At 28.5% G+C, this 15,354-nt stretch overlaps 1 protein-coding gene across 1 annotated transcript; it reads right to left on the reverse strand.

Moving 5' to 3' along the window:
• Window positions 1–1,964: 1,964 nt before the first annotated feature.
• Window positions 1,965–15,330, reverse strand: LOC103578707 (uncharacterized). The gene is made up of 4 exons (XM_008559865.3): window positions 15,244–15,330; window positions 14,958–15,135; window positions 13,058–13,196; window positions 1,965–5,838 (listed from the first exon to the last, which is right to left on the reverse strand). Exons 3-4 carry the CDS (start codon window positions 13,184–13,186, stop codon window positions 3,190–3,192), a joined length of 2,778 nt encoding a protein of 925 aa, XP_008558087.2. The 5' UTR covers window positions 13,187–13,196; window positions 14,958–15,135; window positions 15,244–15,330; the 3' UTR covers window positions 1,965–3,189.
• Between the last annotated feature and the right edge of the window lie 24 nt (window positions 15,331–15,354).

Genomic DNA, 15,354 nt, shown 5'->3' on the forward strand with positions numbered 1-15,354 from the left:
TCACGGCATTTCCACTCAGTATACACGAACATTGGTCACAGTGAATACACCGAGTAACCACGGCGTTTACACGAACATCACCCACGGTGAATACACCGAGCATCCACGGTGTTTCCACTCAAGTACATTATCATTAATTCCGGTGAATATACCGACTAACCACGGTGTTTTCACCCGGTTTACACGAACATCACCCACGGTGAATACACCGAGTATCCGCGCAGTTTACACGAACTTCAATGATCTCGAAAAAATAAGATTTCCAATTTGAAGGAATTCGTTCAAAAGTCAATAAACGCAATAAAACTAATGTTAACTGAATTATGAATGTGATCAGAGCGTCAATATATAAAATTACTATGAAAAATGTGGTAAATTGTTATTTTTTGAAAACTTTGTCGCTCATCTTTCTATCAGTTCTCAGAATAGATTAGAAGACTATTATTTTTGCAAGCTTAACATTAAAATGAAAATAACTAGAAAACAATGCGGAATTTCAAAAAACTTCACTGAAAATAATTTGTAGGGAATAAAATTGTCTATAAAAAGGATCCTATTACATTTTTTGATAAGTCTGATAGTTTTGCTGGAAAAGTATTTAAGATCTGAAAATTTATTATAGATTAGACTTTCAGCTCCAATAACTTTCGAATGGAAGAATTTATCAAAAAATAATGAGACCTTTTTTGTGAAGCGTTAAATTCTCTACACGATTATGCTATGGACTTATTGATATGAGATGCGAATGTCAAGCTCGAAAAATAAAAAAATTTTTTTTCCACGTTATTTAAATGGGAAATTAGAAAGAGGCACCTCTAAATATTAATATTAACAGCTCCGCTTTTAACAGGCTTATTTTCTCACCTTCCTGTGAATTTTCAGTCTGTTTTTGTGTTGAAAAAAAAGTCACCTCAAAATGGCACACCCTAATTTACATACTCACGTACGAACATCTTCTTGAAATTGGTCACAATATCTTCTTATTATTCTAATACGTCGAGATTTGTTGTAATCTCGATTTCCAAAAATCGGACCGAAATTAATTATTTCAGCATTATTATTCGAGTAAGGCTAAAAAGCAGCAAAATAGACTATTATATTTTGGGGTCATAAAAAAATGATTTACATCATGGCCAAGTAGAAAATCGGTGCATTGGTTGACCCTGTGGGCCATCCCCAAAGTTTTCCGTTCAAAGAGCTCAGAAATGTAATTTTAAATATTTTTTAATTGACAGTAGCTTTCATGACATTGGTGTTTTCAAGCTTGAAAACGGTACGTTTTATATTGGACTTGAAAAATTCAAAACATCAAAATTGTTATTTTTTTAAGCTTTTGTAAGATGGGCTTTCTACCTCAACTCTAAGAGGGCGCTATTCTAATTTCCCATCTGATTGACATGTTAAAATTTTTTTTTTCATTAGAAGCTTAATTACTCGTAAGCTGCATAATATTTTTGAAATCCATACATAGATCTTTAAAGCTGAATCCTCAAGCTTTCCAAAACCCTATAATTACTCAAAATTGTCGCCAATTAAAGATAGCAAAAAAAAAAAATTAACAATTTCATTTCGAAATATAAAATCGATACTTTTCAGATAGCTCCAATTTACGTTTTAATTATGAAAATTATAATCTAAATTTTAGGGGTTTGGAAAGCTTGAGGTATTAGTTTTAAATGTATGTATGAATTTCAAAAATATTCAGCAGCTTACGCGTAATCACACGTTTAATAAAGAATTACATTTTTACATGTTAATCAGATGAGAAATTAAAATCAAAATAGCAATCTCTCAGAGCTAGAAAGTCAATTTTTCTGGAAGATCTTTTTTTCGGCAACCACTTGAATTCACAAATAATTTTTCCTAGTGTGAAATGAGAATGTTTATAAATCATTAGTATAATAATTCATATTTAAAATATGATACTCTAACATTGAAATAGATACTCTAACAAATTTAAAATTTCTATAATAACATATGCCCTCTTTATTTACACAAACGTAAACAAAATATATAATACAAATTCTTCAGATTACAAAGTTACATATTTTAATGTACAAATACATAAAGAGATTAACTCATTTATTCGATCATGGAGCCTAGATTCTTTATTAATATCCATCTTATACATAAATTTAAAAATATTAAACTATAACATAGAAATCAAGTTTCCGTCATCATTATTACGTAAGAATTAATTTTTTTTTCGAACACATAGTACAACTTTTCCTTACATGCAAAATATAATTCTTTTCTTTAATTTAAAAATATAGAAAAAACAATACAGTTTAGCAATAGTATAACATAAACGATATGCCAATCATATTGGACTTGTAATAGGAGAAATATATTACATGAAAAGTGATCCAGTCACCTTAGCTTAATTCGATCCTGTTGGAAAAATTATTGAAAAAATACCTAATGTTTTTCGAAAAATATATTGGAATGGAAATTAAAACATTTAATCATTACTTGCTGACTCATTTTGAAACAGTACTATATCAGCATCTACAATAGTCTCACTCAGCGTTTACTTTTAAGCAATTAAATAAAAACGTAATAGATCTCATATAGCACTCATAATCTCAAGTTGATCTTATTGCAACTTGTTTTCCCATACGAAAATTTCTGTTTTTCAAAGTACGATAATCCAATAACTAAATAAACTAAAATTTCATAACATAACTATGAAAATATCCATTGAAAAAAGAACTGAATTTGAAATTAATTAGTTGATCATTTAGTGAAATCTATTATATGAAAACTTAATAGAGAAAACTTGCTACATCAAAAGTTAGTGGTTATAAACGTATCATAATAAAATGTTACTAAAAAATAATATTAAATGGTGTTAAATAAAAGTGCGAACAATAATGATTTCATAAATTTTATAACCCCACAATATTTTGGGACATTACAATATTCAAAATTATAAAAAAAATCATGCAATTTTTTTTTAACGTTGAAGAATCGATAATGGTTTTCAAAAATGCTTCAAACATACTCAAATATGCATTTAATACTGAATATATCACGAAATTAATAATATCCAACGAATGACTTATTCTTAAAAAAATTAGATTTCATAAATCTTGCGATTCAAATATCCTCATGGAGTACAATATGTATTATAAAATTAACTAACTGTTAAGGAAATGAAGAAAACTGCATTTCTATTATGAAATAATTTCAATCTGTTTCCCAACAATTCGTTTGTTTTATAACATATACGTTCTCCTCAATAAAAATTCGAACTGCAGGTCTAATAAATTGAGATTCCCGAATAAATACCAAATCATTTGAAGGAATTGCTTCAGCAATATATTGAGTGTTGAATGCATACCTGTTATGCTGTATGCGCTTAATAAAAATACCACCGATTATTTCATTACCATTGTCAAATTGAACTACTGTAACTATAGTACCAAACATTCCATTGTCATCACAAATCGTAGAGTCACAAAACTTTAAGTCCTTCTTTGATTCACATACATATTTTACTCCATTTAATTTCATTTTTTTATAGCATTTCATACTAATAGGCTTATAACCAACTCGACTTAATGCAGTGCGTTCATCATCAGTTGGTGAACGTGTTATTTGTTTTCCTAACCCAGTCAACCTATGTTTAATTCTACTACCCTTTTCAATCGGTATTTTAATTTGCTTAGCAATAAATTTTTTAGTGTCTGAAGATACTGTTTCATCATACAAAGTTGTAATTAAAAATTTTTGGAGAAGAAAACGTATTGCAATTTGGTCAGTCTGAGCAAATGAACTAGTTACAAAGTCCATAATTTTTTTATTCCACGCCTCAAAAATGAATGCTTCATGTACCCAAATTGGACCCCAATTTCGTACAACTTTCACTAAATGTGTGAGTAAATGTATATTGGAAGTCATATTAACTATACCGAAATATTTTTGATAAAGTCTTACATATTTTTTCAACAGTATTTCACAACGGTCTAAATTTGCTGGTGTTATAGAATCACTATTTAGATAGTGGATAGCTTCTGATAAAAGTGCCAAGTGATTGACGTATTTCACAGGCAATACTTTCTGCAAGCATATCGGAGCATAATCCAACCAATTTCTCCATTCCGATGCTTTCCATTTTGGATAAGTAGATATAGGCCTTGGTTTTCGTGACCGACATGATGGAGGTTTAATACCTAATAAAAACTTAGCTATTAATTTCTTTTTGGTAGGACCTCCAATGTAATATGGCTGTTTCTTTTTCTTAATTTTTGATTTTGTTAAAAGTATTCGAGTATGCCGCTGAATTACTCCGAGGAAGACAGCATGCATTGCTTCAACAACAACTCCTTTGCATATATCAAATGATGGTAAAGCCACTAAAGGTGAAATATTTTTTACTCCATGCTTCATCTCTCCGGTCTTACAAACATGAGTCATATCATCACGAAGCTCTGCATCAGTCCGTTCCTTCTTATAACATTGACTTAAAGGATACACAAATCTACCAGGTCCTAAGCTTTTACCACTAGCATAACACCATAAGCATCCATTTCTTCCATTATATTGTATCATGCCAGTTACTGACGCTCGAGCCGGAGCATCGAGACTACACGTGGTTACTATAAATTTCGATGTGACCTCTGATGTATCAGAAGGCTTCCATTTAATACCAGTAATATATAGTTCTTGCATTTCAGCTGTAAACGGTCTTAAAAAATTTGTCATTAACGGATGCTGCATGTCGACGTAAACCGCTGCAAGAAGCATATGTTTTTTTCGCATATGCGGAGGTAGTTCGTTGATTTCTGCATAAACTGGCCATGCACTACAATTTGACGATTTAGCCGTTTGACAACCATCAGTATTGATTGTGAAAGAGAAATTGTACCATGTTTCTAAAAATTTTCCAGCCGAACACAAAGATCTATATTCTTGTCCATCATATATATCTTCATAAGCATCTGGATGTTTTTTTATTCTGTGGAATCGATATTTTAATGATTCACTAATGCCTGGTATAGATAATAGTTCTCTGATTTGTGTTGTTAAGCTAATATATATGAAGTAACATAAATCAGATTCTAGTTTATCATCTGGTCCACAGGCTTTACAAGGACATTCCTTTAATAATTTGCCAGTTTCTTTACACTTTTCTCCTAAATATCCACGACATTTTCGGCAATAGTAGTGACGTGTTAAACAATCATCATTTCGGCCGAGACACTTCCAAAACTGTTCTTTATTTGTTGGTATTGAATTACAAAAATACATCGATTTAAGCCACTTTAATTGATCAAGAGTTGCCTCAAAAGTTAAATGATGTCTAACCGACATTGCAATCACAGATAGTAAATGATCTTTGACATACATGTCGCGTTTCGCAATTAAGGGAACATTACGATCGGGTATATTGTTGACACTAACGAATGGAACGTGAACATTTTCATTATCTTCGTTACTTTGATTATTACCACTACCATCATTACGATTATTATCATCATCATCATCATCATCATCATCATCATCATCATCATCATCATCATCATCATCATCATCATCATCATCATCATCATCATTATCAACATTGTCATGATTATTATCATCACCATCAATATCGACATCATCATTACCGCAAACTTCAATATCATTATCATCACATTCTAAGTCATTATCGGCGTTATCAGAATTATCAGTATCGTCATTATCATTGTCATCAGCAACGTCATCATCATCACTATCAGCAACGTCATCATCATCATTATCAGTAACGTCATCATCATCGTTATCAGCTACATTATTATCATCATGGTTGTCATGATTATTATGCTCATCACAATTATCATCGTGGTTATCATTCTGAAATAAATAAAGAGAACATGAATTATTACTAATTATATTATTATTAATATTAGAAAATATTATGTTATCTATTTTCGTTGTACGATGTTCCGTGAACTATAATCAATCGATTTGAAAGGCTCTGGAAATTGAAAAGGCTCTCTAAGATTTAGATTTGATCACAATTTTAAGCTAGTTTGTTAACTATTTAACGAATGTTGCAACAGAAACAAACAAATATTTCAAGTTATAATACTTTTGGTGCGTTTAAATAATTGAAAATTTAGGAGCTGTGCGTGTATACTTTAATGAAAATCTGACAGTGTAAAGTAAGCCGTCAGAGATAATAAAATAGTGTGTCTTATCAAGTTAACCCATTAGCGGCCCAGACCGTGACATACCCATAACAGAGGGTATACCCTACAAGCGCGTGCATCATTTAGCTAAATATAAACGTAAGATTCGCAACATAATATGCGCTACTACTTGAAATCAATAGAAGATTAGTTCGTGTAATAGCCAAAATATTTTCTTCGTATAAGTAATTGACTGTAAAAATTTGAATTTTATATTAATGCATTGGTCGCAAAAGTTAAAGGATATGAAAAAAATTCTGAATTTTGACAATTTTCGACAGGCTGTATCGTAACGAAATATGATCGTAGAGTACGAAAAATCCTTTTTATGATACCAGCATCAAAACTTCGAATTTTAGTGTCCCTACAGCCTGTTGAAACAAGTTAATTTCAATTCGATGCTAAAAACAACTGCTAGCGAATTCTTGATTCACAAATACCTTCATACAGAGGACATAAACACACGTGTTTCTTCCCTTGAGAAGAAACAACTATTTCTGCCTAGTGTTAGTTATATTTAATGTTCATTTGCAGCCTTATTACTCTCATTTGTTTACTTGTCACTTCAGTTTAATTTTTTCACTTTGTAAGTGACAGTTTTAATTAACTCAATAAAATTACTTAAAAATGAGTGAAAATAATATTTTTGTCATATTTACTATTTTATAAGTGACTGTAAATCACATATTTCTCATTCTCTAATAGTCCTCTGCATCATTGGCTAAAAATTAACTTGTTTCTTACTGGCTGCCGACACTGAATCTAGAAGTTCCAATGCAGGTAATCTTGAAAATTATAGTCTGAGACTCAGGATAATACACGATTTCAAACTGCGGGTGATGTCAGCCCTCACCTGCGGCTCGAGCAGCCAACCTCACCCTACTCTCAAATCATCCTGTTTCATCTCTTGTCACACAATATACTATTAAGGAAAAATTTAAAATGAAGTGACAGTGAGTAAACTACCCGATGTTGCTAAAAGTCAGATTCTACGGTGACGCGGCCGGAGATCCGAAGACATTATATCCGCGACAATTGATCCTTGCGACAAATGATCCGCCGATAAAACATACTTACACACATTAGGGTGGGCCGAAATACGCTTTTTTTGAATTTTAATTATTAATATCAAAAATATTTTTCTTTGAAGAAAAAAAAAAATTTCGGACATCAAAAGAAATTTTAGGTTGATATGTTAGGCTCACCGAATCCCACTACAGATAAAAGTTGTTTAAAATTTTTTGTTTTTCAACTTATTTTGATCGGAAATTCAATTCTCTACAAAAAAGGTCCTACAATAAAATTACGTAATATTGATAGTTACTGAGATTATTGCAATTTAGCTGTAAAAAAAATTTTTTTCAAGATATTATCAGTTTTTCAGGGTAAAATATAAATTGTATCATATAAATTTCATAGAAAATTAAATTTTTTACAAAATTGGCCTTTCGGTAAAATTTTGAAATTTATATCTACTCAGAAACTGGCAGTATCATGTCTCGATAGTCACATTTCTCGTTAGTTGGTGGCTGTCACTAAGAATCGCTATTATCTTTGTAACTTTAAATAAATTTTTATCAAGTCTGTTTTGTAGAAAATTGAATTTCCCGTGAAATTTATATGAGAAAATTCATATTTATCCCTGAAAAACTGATAATATCTTAAAAAATTTCATTTTTTAGAACGAAATTGCAATCATCTTAGTAACCATCAATTTTACGTAATTTTATTATAGGACCTTTTTTGTGGAGAATTAAATTTCCGATCCAAATAAGTTAAAAAAAAAAAATTTTTTTACAACTTCAAACTTTAGCGGGATTTGGTGAGCCTCAGATGTTAACTTAAATTTTTTTTTTGTTTTCCGAAAATAAATTTTTTTTTTTTTTTTTTTTTTTTTTTTTCAAATAAAAATGTTTTTGGTATTAATAATGAAAATTCCAAAAAAGCGTGTTTTCGGCCCATCCTAACACATATATAAATGTGAAAAATTTGTGTGTGAGTATATTTTTTATGTTACAACCACACAAAATTAGTGAAAAAAGGGCGTAATTCTTCACATTTATATATGTGTGAGTTTATTTTATCGGCGGATCAATCGTCGCAAGGATCAATTGTCACGGATCTAATGTCGCAATTCCTCGTCAAAGTGTCCCAATTTAAATCTGATATGAAACAAAGTTAACCTAAAAAACACCTTGTCAGGTTTTCATGAAAAATTCTGATTGCGGTATTGTACAAAAAAGTCTAGAATACATTTTTATAGGGAATTTAACGCTCTACATAAAAGGTCCGTTATGATTTTTTTCATAAATCCATCAGTTCTAAAGTTATTTGAGCTTGAAATTCAATTGATAATGAATTTCCAGATCTTTTTACTTTTCCAGCCAAACTATCAGACGCATCGTAAAATATCGTAGAATCATCTTTGTTGAAAATTTTGTTTCCTACAAATCAACTTGGATAAAGTTTTTTCAAATTCTGCATAACTTTCTACTTATTTCCATTTAAATGTCAAGCTATGAAAATCGATCAGAACACTATTTTCAACTTCCCGCTAAGGAAATCAAAAATTTGCAAAATATTCGGGAAGTTATTAATTTCACCCTAATTTGCGAAAATCAAGTTTTCATCAGATGTCGGCATTTTGAGGTTCAAAGAAGCTATTCTAACTGCTGGATTCTCTTTACAAAAATCAATCTTTATTCCAATATAAATTTTATTTTTATATTTATCTTTACTAAATATTCTGTTCGAAATATTATTTCGAACGGTGTTGCATTTAAGTCGTAGCATATATATTTAAGTTAAGTTCAAAATGTGTATACGTTTACTAAAGGAAAAGAAAGCTAGTATGGATCAAATTTTATGACCTTAGGTACGTGGGTCGGTGAGAGATTGAGGCCCATGTTCCAAGTAAATACAAGGCAATACGTTTTTCTTCATTTTCACTCATATATATATATATATATATATATATATATATATATATATATATATATATATATATATATATTTTGAGCTTAGACATCTTTGTTATACAAAAAGAGGAGAGGTCGTAAGACCTCTGTGTTAAATAATATTAAAAGAATAAGTTAGTCTAAGCTAAAATCTCTTGCGAGTGAAGACATACCATAGAGCGCGTATTTTAATAAAAAGAAATAATTTTTAAAAAATTGAAAAAGCACGTATCTTAACATTTTTTCCGACTACTTTATATATTAATGTTCTAATCTAAGCCTATTGTCATTGGATTCCTTATTTTAATCACTGACATTGATTTCTGACTAATTACATTGACTATTTGAACATAATCATGAATAAAACTTTTAAGAACGCTTGTTGATAAAGTATTTTCGATGACTTGGGTTTTTCAAGTTCGACATAAATCGTATTGTTTCCAAGTTTGAAAATATCTATGTAATTAAAGGTATTAGGAGTAAAAATATTGAAAATTACGGTTTCGAGCACTTTGAACTCATAAATAGCGCGAAGTTTAGGGGCTACGAATTTTCAAATTGTTTTTAAGGGCTTAACATTAAAATAGACTTAAGTAGAAAGTTATGCAGAATTCAAAAAAACTTTATCTCACTGGAAAAGTAAAAGGACCTTGAAATTCAGTACAAATTTGTCTTCGAGCTCAAAAAAATTTCAAACAGATGGATTCATCGAAATACCATAGGAAACCTTTATTGTAGAGCGTTTAATTCTCTACAAAAATTAATCCTGGGCTTTTTTTTTGTACAATACACCAATACCGAAATATAAAATTCTAAGTTTTAAATGTTTTTCCCATTTTATTTAAATGGGAAATACAGTACTTCATCTTAATGTTGAGGGCTCAAATTTTTAGAGGCGACTTTTTTTATCTCATTCAATTTATATTCGGTTGTCTCAAAAAATAAAAAATAAAATTTTTTCCAAGTCTCATAATCTATACTTTCTTTGGGACCCACAAAAAAATCCTCCTAAGAAATTCGATAGATAGGGTAAATACACCAATAGATAGACACCCCCCCCCCAACAGATGGACGAATATTATTTTAATAACCGATTAAATAAAATTAACAGATGAAAATGTAACAAAATTAATTTTTTTTTAACTATATATATTTCTGATGCTAGAAAATAATTTTTTTTTCATTTAATGTATGTTATAATCATAAAAAAAATTATTTTTATTTGACGTGACGACGTTTTGCTTCAAAAGCGCCACCACCACTAAGCATATGCTAGACAACCGGTAAACTATATTTATTATAACTAACATACATAAATAATATAATAAGATATGTTTATGTGATTGTGTTCGTATTTCATTAACAATTTTATTAATTTTACAATTAACTCATAAATTCAAAGATATTTAAGAAAATTTGCCGTCCATGTTTTGGAGACAAAGTTCTAACCATAACCCAATAGATGGACGTTGAATTTATCTGGTAAATTTTCAATTTTTTTTTCTTTTATATTTAAATGAAATTGTTTGTTAACATAAACTCATTTATTTATTTATTTTTTAATATAAATTAAATGTAAGTAAAATAATTAATAATTTATAAATATTTCCCTTATTAAGAAAAATTATTTAACCCATGCTAAGTGTATATCTATATATTAGACAATTCAAATTGTTTTGAATCATTTAAAATAGTTTTTCTCGATCAACAATTATGAAGTATTAATTAATATTATGTAATATATCATCATATATTTTGCATTAGCCAGTATGGAAGAGTGAGACATTTTTAAAGACAATAATAAAAATACCACATATATTTCGAAAATTATTATCTCACATTTGTTTTTTAATGGATAGTATTAAACACAAACTGTTATATAAAAAATTAAATAATTCTTTATATACATTATAAGATGAAAATACAATTTGCAAGAAGCGTCCATCTACTGGTATTGACTGTCTATTGGAGATTTTGTTCATCTACTGAGAATTTGGACTTTTTCTTAAATTTCTCTTTTTTGTAATTAACCACTACGTTATACAAAGTTTTCATTATTTTTTTCTAGTTAATTAAACATTTTTGTATAAGTATAATTCATTTTATTATAACTTATTTATATTTTATTAGTTTATTTTGATTAGAAAACATGAGTCTGCTTAACCGTCCATCTATTCGTGCGTTTACCCTATCTACAAAATAGTAGTGGCGCTTAAAAAGTTCATTCTCCATTTAAAATAAACGTAACAAAATTTTTTTTTTTTTTAATTATCCTGAGGATGAAAAAAATCTATTTTTAGATTGATAGAAAAAAAAATTAATAATAAAATCCAATAAAAAATAGAGAAAACAAGATTTTTACTTTTGCTCTTTAGCAATTATTGATTTTTTAAGGCCTAAAATAATTAAAATCCGTAACGATTAATTTTTTTTTATCTGTATCAAGAAGTCGATAAAATAAATTTTCCAAAAAAGTTTTCAAGTTCTAGTTTCGAAAAAAAAGAAAAATCGTATATTACTCACCTAGGGACGTAAAGTAAGAAATGTCTCAGATCACATGTAATTGTTGGCCGAGGTTAAGCCGAGGTCATGAAACATGTGATCTGAGGCTTTATTATTTAGTTCCCGAGGAGTGTATACTATTTTTCGCGTCGACGGAGGCAGAAAAAATAAAAACAGTAATTACACAAAAAAAATTATTTTTTCTTGAAATTTGAAGGCTAAATAAATCAAAATTGGAAAATTTCGATCGTAAAGCGCACTCTGATGCTTCGCATCATGAGTCGTGCAATAATATTTTTTCTCCTATTTTTCAGGGAACTTGCTCGAAAAAAAAAACCTATATAAATATAAAAAAAACAATTTGCAACTGAAATGACAGTGGATTTCTTATTATACTTTCATTAAATGACTACTGAAAGTCATTATAAAAAATTCAATACATCATCATAACTAAAAGATGTGAGTAATTTGTTGATGTAATTTTGTAACTAATTCAATTATACACGGAGAAAAATGAAGATAAAAAAATGAACGAATTTTTATTATGCTGTCGACCAAACTTGAGACAGGAAGTTGAGTCTCCGAAAAATTTTTATGCTGCACTACAAAAAATGCTAGACATTTAAAACTCATTTATAAACGGTTATGAAATTATTATTCGTCTAAAATCAAAGAATCATAGTAGAGAATAGAACATTTTTAGAGGCTGACCATAATAATTATAGTGCAGCATAATAATTTTTGAGTGTTTCAACTTCTTGTTTTAAGTTTGGGCGACAGCATAATAGAAGTTTATAAACTTTTTATCTCCATATTTCTCCGTGTCTAAAAGGTATATTTTTTTTTTATTCATTAAACTATTATATTTCAAAATAACTTATATTTACAAATTTTATCACTACAACTTATCTACTTTTTATTATAAATTTTCACCGAAATCAAGGTAACAACACGGGTAAAATTTGGTTTTATTTTTTTTTTACATTTTCAAAACCATTTTTCTAAAAAACAAAATAATTTAACAATTAAGTCAACTGGTGAAAATTGAAATAACTCACTTTCAGATGCAACAAAAAAAAATAAGCTACGCAATAGGACACGTAACATTTATTTTTGTAGTATATTATAAGTTCTCAAAATCATTTTTCAGTTATAGAAAGTATGATCGGATGAGCTTTGTTACGTACAAAACAAAAGTGAGGTATCACTTTACGGTTAATAGTAATGATATATGTAGTTAATAGATACATGTAGTTAATAGTATTATGTAGTAATATGCAATAGAATCAGCGACAAAAAAATTTTGAAAATTTCCAACACGTACTACTTCTGAATCTGTAACCGGATTAGCTCATTTTCGAACTCAATCAAAATCGAAAAATAAACACAATTTTATCAACAATATAAATAATTTGGACTTACTTCATGCGGGAAATAGCTTTGTGGAATAGGTGGACACTCACTCGGTGAAACAGCAGTTAATAAATTTAATAATTTTCTTTTGCTCCTTCGATAAACAGCAGTGCGTGAGTCGCTTAATACTCTCTTCATTTTTAACTATCTGAATAAATTTTTTGTGTTAATTTTATGTTACAAAAAAAAAAAATTTAACGGCAAGATAAGAGCACCAGCACGCAGCCCCTAGTCAGCTGATCCTATACCTTAATATTGGCTCAAGATATATATATATATATATATATATATATATATATATATATATATATATATATAAATATTAGACTGGACCAAAAAAATCGACTTTTTTTTTTTCTTTCGATCCTGTGAATATATTATTCCTGATGACCAAAAAAAATTATTGTGCAAATTTGAGCCCTTAATATTGATATTAAGAGGTGTATCGTTACGACTATTGGTTTTTTTTACAGAAATTTAATTATCTACCCAAAACTCGTAAATCATTTATCTGAAAAATTAGAGCAATGTATATTCTTGAAGGAAATTAAATTCCCTACAAAAAATTTATCGTAGGAAATTGACGTAAAACGAGCCGTTTTCTTGTAACCGAGCCTTAAATATTGATTTGTTTTATAAATTCTTTGTTTCTATTCTGGACTTTTGTAACTACTAGAAATATTGAAAATTTTTCTAATCAAGGTACGTATTTTTAAAGGAAATTTAATGCTCTACAAAAAAGGTCTCTTAACATTTTTTGCTAAATTCACTCCTTCAAAAGTTATTTAAGGTTGAAGTTGAGTCAAAACGATTTGAATGACCTGAAAAACTTTCGAGGGAGTGAATTTAGTACAAAATGTTAAGAGACTTTTTTTATAGAGCATTCAAATTCCTTCAAAAATACGTATCTTGACTAGAAAAAATTTCAATATTTCTAGTAGTTACAAAAATCCAAAATAGAAACAAAGAATTTAAAAAAAAATTCAATATTTAAGGCTTGGTTACAAGGAAACTGCTCGTTTTACGTCAATTTCCTAAGATTTTTTGTAGGGAATTCAATTTCCTTCAAGAATATACATTGCTCAAATTTTTTAGATAAATGATTTACGAGTTTTAGGTAAAAAATTAAATTTCTGTAAAAAAAAAACCAATAGTCGTAACGATACACCTCTTAATATCAATATAAAGGGCTCAAACTTGCACAATAATTTTTTTCAGTCATCAGGAATAATATTTTTGCAGTATCAAAAGAAAAAAAAAAATATTCGGTTTTATTTGGCCCAGTCTAATAAATATATATATATATATATATATATATATATATATATATATATATGTATGTATATATATATATATATTTATATGTCATTTTATATACTGTGGCTGCCTAATAGTTCAGGACTCAGTACTGGTGATTTTACCCTATACATACAATTTTTATGAGTGTGAATGCAGCAAACATCAGATAAATATAAAACTATAAATAGATAGAGTAAATAATTTTAAAAATAATATTTATAAAAAATGCACTTATTAATTTCAAAATTTTTCAAATACGCAATTTTCTTTTAATTTAATTTTTTTTATTATTTATTCTATTAATGAATTATTTTAAATTTTTCTGATGTCTGCTACATTCACACTCATAAAATTTTCATATGATCGTGAAATAAGCAAGCAACTAAAAATTTTCGAATTTTTTTTCTCGACAATTAAAAAAAAAAACGAAAAAAAAAAAAATATAATTATGCATATGTCAAAAATTTAAACAACTGTTAATGAAATTTTCGAAAATAATTTTTTTTTCTTTATTTTAATTGATCGTTTTGAAAAAAAAAATCCAAAAATTATTAGAGGTCGGCTAATTTCACTACCAGAATTTTTATGTAAAATATCAAAAAATACTTACTTGTAATTTGCTACGTTTATCACAAACGTGCTACTCAAATTTTTACTGAAATTTCTTTCCAAATTATTATTGTTAAATAAATATTGACAATAATACTTTTTTTCAATGTTATATATTTCAAACAATAAACTTTATAGCTTGATTTTTTAACTTTGTTATATTAAATAGGTTAACTTAACTGCAATAATTTAAAGGTATAGAACATGTGTGAGTACCATGAGCACCATGAGGCATAACTTATGTGATGTAACAGTGCATGCGTTTTAGCTTACTACTGACCACTTACTTTTGCTGATAATTGTCATCGATGTGAAAACTTAACTTGACCTAAATCTATCGCCAATGTGGACGGCAAACTGCTAGCAAAACTTTAAGAGAAATTATGGCTGTCAACTTG

The sequence above is a fragment of the Microplitis demolitor genome, chromosome 10 (genome assembly GCF_026212275.2).
Source record: "Microplitis demolitor isolate Queensland-Clemson2020A chromosome 10, iyMicDemo2.1a, whole genome shotgun sequence".
Classification (NCBI taxonomy): domain Eukaryota; kingdom Metazoa; phylum Arthropoda; class Insecta; order Hymenoptera; family Braconidae; genus Microplitis; species Microplitis demolitor.

Coding starts and splice junctions, on each gene's coding strand:
- LOC103578707 (XM_008559865.3), bottom strand. CDS start 13,186: ATGAAGAGAGTATTAAGCGACTCACGCACTGCTGTTTATCGAAGGAGC. Junction 5,839..13,057: donor AAAGCTATTTCCCGCATGAA/GTAAGTCCAAAT, acceptor TATTTATTTCAG/AATGATAACCACGATGATAA.